This window comes from Chiloscyllium plagiosum, unplaced genomic scaffold (assembly GCF_004010195.1).
Source record: "Chiloscyllium plagiosum isolate BGI_BamShark_2017 unplaced genomic scaffold, ASM401019v2 scaf_882, whole genome shotgun sequence".
NCBI lineage: Eukaryota > Metazoa > Chordata > Chondrichthyes > Orectolobiformes > Hemiscylliidae > Chiloscyllium > Chiloscyllium plagiosum.
This window is the reverse complement of record NW_025212929.1, coordinates 14,170-16,412: the sequence shown is the minus strand read 5'-3', so window position 1 is coordinate 16,412 and position 2,243 is coordinate 14,170. Positions and strand designations below refer to the sequence as shown.

General features: G+C 58.0%; 1 protein-coding gene across 1 annotated transcript; it reads right to left on the bottom strand.

Annotated features, from left to right (window-relative positions):
- Nucleotides 1-363: 363 nt before the first annotated feature.
- On the bottom strand, nt 364-1,979 carry gtf2h4 (general transcription factor IIH, polypeptide 4). Its single transcript, XM_043686113.1, has 2 exons — nt 1,834-1,979; nt 364-576 (listed from the first exon to the last, which is right to left on the bottom strand). The coding sequence occupies exons 1-2, from the start codon at nt 1,944-1,946 to the stop codon at nt 423-425; spliced, it is 267 nt and encodes an 88-aa protein (XP_043542048.1). The 5' UTR covers nt 1,947-1,979; the 3' UTR covers nt 364-422.
- Between the last annotated feature and the right edge of the window lie 264 nt (nt 1,980-2,243).

Sequence of the window (2,243 nt, the reverse complement as noted above, 5' to 3'; positions counted from 1 at the left end):
TCTGGGACTGGGTGGGACAGTGGGTCAGACACTGTCCTTTCCCCCCACCCCCCTCTGGGATTGGGTGGGACAGTGGGTCAGACCTTGTCCTTTCCCCCCCTCCCATTTCACAACTTTCACTCACACTCTGCCTTCCCTGATCGTGAGACAGAGCGACAGACCTACATCCGTGGGGTACACTATCGTCCAGTTTACAGCGACGGTCCGCAACATGCAGTCACCGCCCCCCCCTGAAAAATTAATCAGAACTGGTCCAAGTGCTGGAAACATTGCCCTGGCTGCGTTGGGTTTGTGCGTGTTTCAGCCTGAGCACTGTCAGAAGGAAGAGGAACCTGCTGTCACTGACACAAGGAATTGTGGGTGGTTGCGGCGGGGAGTGATGTTTGAACGAGCGAGGTGGAGGGCACGGCAAGGCAGGCAGCTCAGGATGGAGCACAGCGTTGGGGGGGGGGGGGGGCGTGGGTGGAGTACCGTTGCTTGTCTTTCTTCACCCAGAAGGTAACGGCGGCTTGCGGCAACGGTTGATCCAGGAACAGCAGCCTCATGACGTAATTCTGAGCCAGCACCGGCAGCTCCCTGAGAAAGGAGGAAGGAGACGCGATCAGGTCAGTGGCGTGGCGCGCGAAATAAGAAAAGGGCACTCGTGTTCGTTCACACCGGCTGCTGGATACAGAGCACGCGCCCTCCAGTCCACCAGCCAATCCGCGCGGATATCTGAGCCCAAAGCCATCTGAGTATCAGGCGGTGCCATATCCGGGGTGGGGGGGGGGGGGGGGGGGAGTTGAGGGACAGGAGTGGCTGCTCCTGGTTAAAATCTCTCTGCCCACGTCCAATCTCACCATCCCCGCTACCCCCCCCCTCCGCCGACTTTCTGGAGTGGGGGTGCTGTACAGAAATTTGGCTCGGCGAGAATTATTTCACGACGGGAGTAAGTCGGCCGTCGATTCTATTCCAGTGACATAACCAGCGGGAGAGGAATGAAGGAATTTCGAAGACAAGGAATTTCGTGACGGCGCTAAACAGGCCATTCGGCCCACTGAGTCAGCCCCCACCCTGCGAGGGACATCCCACGCAAACACACCCTCCCCGCCCCTTCACTGTCCCCATAACCCTGCTTTTCCCATGGCTAACCCACTTGACCTACACACCCCTGGTCACTATGGGAAAATTTAGCAGGAATTTTGAAGACAAGGAATTTCGTGACGGCGCTAAACAGGCCATTCGGCCCACTGAGTCAGCCCCCACCCTGCGAGGGACATCCCACGCAAACACACCCTCCCCGCCCCTACACTGTCCCCATAACCCTGCTTTTCCCATGGCTAACCCACTTAACCTACACACCCCTGGTCACGATGGGAAAATTTAGCACGGCCAATTCACCTGACCTGCACGTCTTTGGACTGTGGGAGGAAACCGGAGCACCCGGAGGAAACCCATGCAGACACGGGGAGAATGTGCAAACTCCACTCAGTCAGTCGCCCGAGGCTGGGATCGAACCCAGGTCCCTGGTGCTGAGGGGCAGCAGTGCTAACCACTGAGCCAGCGTGCCGCCCCAATTAGGGATGGGGAGTAAACACTGACCCTCGCCAGCATCACCCACGTCCCAGCAGCGTTACCTTTTCAAAAAAAAAACAGTGTGTGCAGATTTGTCGTACGTGAGACAGGGCACGAGTGATCAACGGGGCACTCCCAGCCCAGGGGGAGAGGGGCAAGAGGCCCCGTTTCCAGAGATGGCTCCTGCGTTTTAGACTGAGCCACATCCCCCACTGTCTCAGAGTGAGGTAAAGATGGCCGCCGGCTGACCCTCCCTCCCTGAGGAGGATAATCGCTCACCTGAAGACGGCCAGGCAGGTAGCCGGGTGGTTGTAGAGTTTGTCGAGAATACTGGGACTCAGGCTCCTCATGTATTCGTGCAGATTCTTACATTTCAGCTTCTCCCGCTGCATTCTCTCTCTCTCTCTCTCTCAAGGGATTGGGGTTGGGGTGCTGGAGGGAGACAGGACGAACAGGTCAGCCAGGCAGAATCCCGACAGCGTAGAAAGCTGCCACTCGGCCCATCAAATCCTGCACCGACCCACAGAAGGGCATCCCAACCAGAACCAACTCCACCTCCATCTCCCCTCCACTCTATCCCTGCAACCCTGCCTTTCCCGTGGCTAACCCAACCACACTGCACAGCCCTGGACGCCAAGGGACAATTCAGCACGGGCCGAACCTGCACACCTTTGGACTGTGGGAGGAAA

What these genes read in the sequence shown, in the direction of transcription:
- gtf2h4 (XM_043686113.1), bottom strand. Translation starts at nt 1,946, where the DNA reads ATGCAGCGGGAGAAGCTGAAATGTAAGAATCTGCACGAATACATGAGG. An exon ending in ACCTGCCTGGCCGTCTTCAG is followed by an intron (nt 577 to 1,833) that starts GTGAGCGATTAT and finishes CTCCTTTCTCAG; the next exon opens with GGAGCTGCCGGTGCTGGCTC.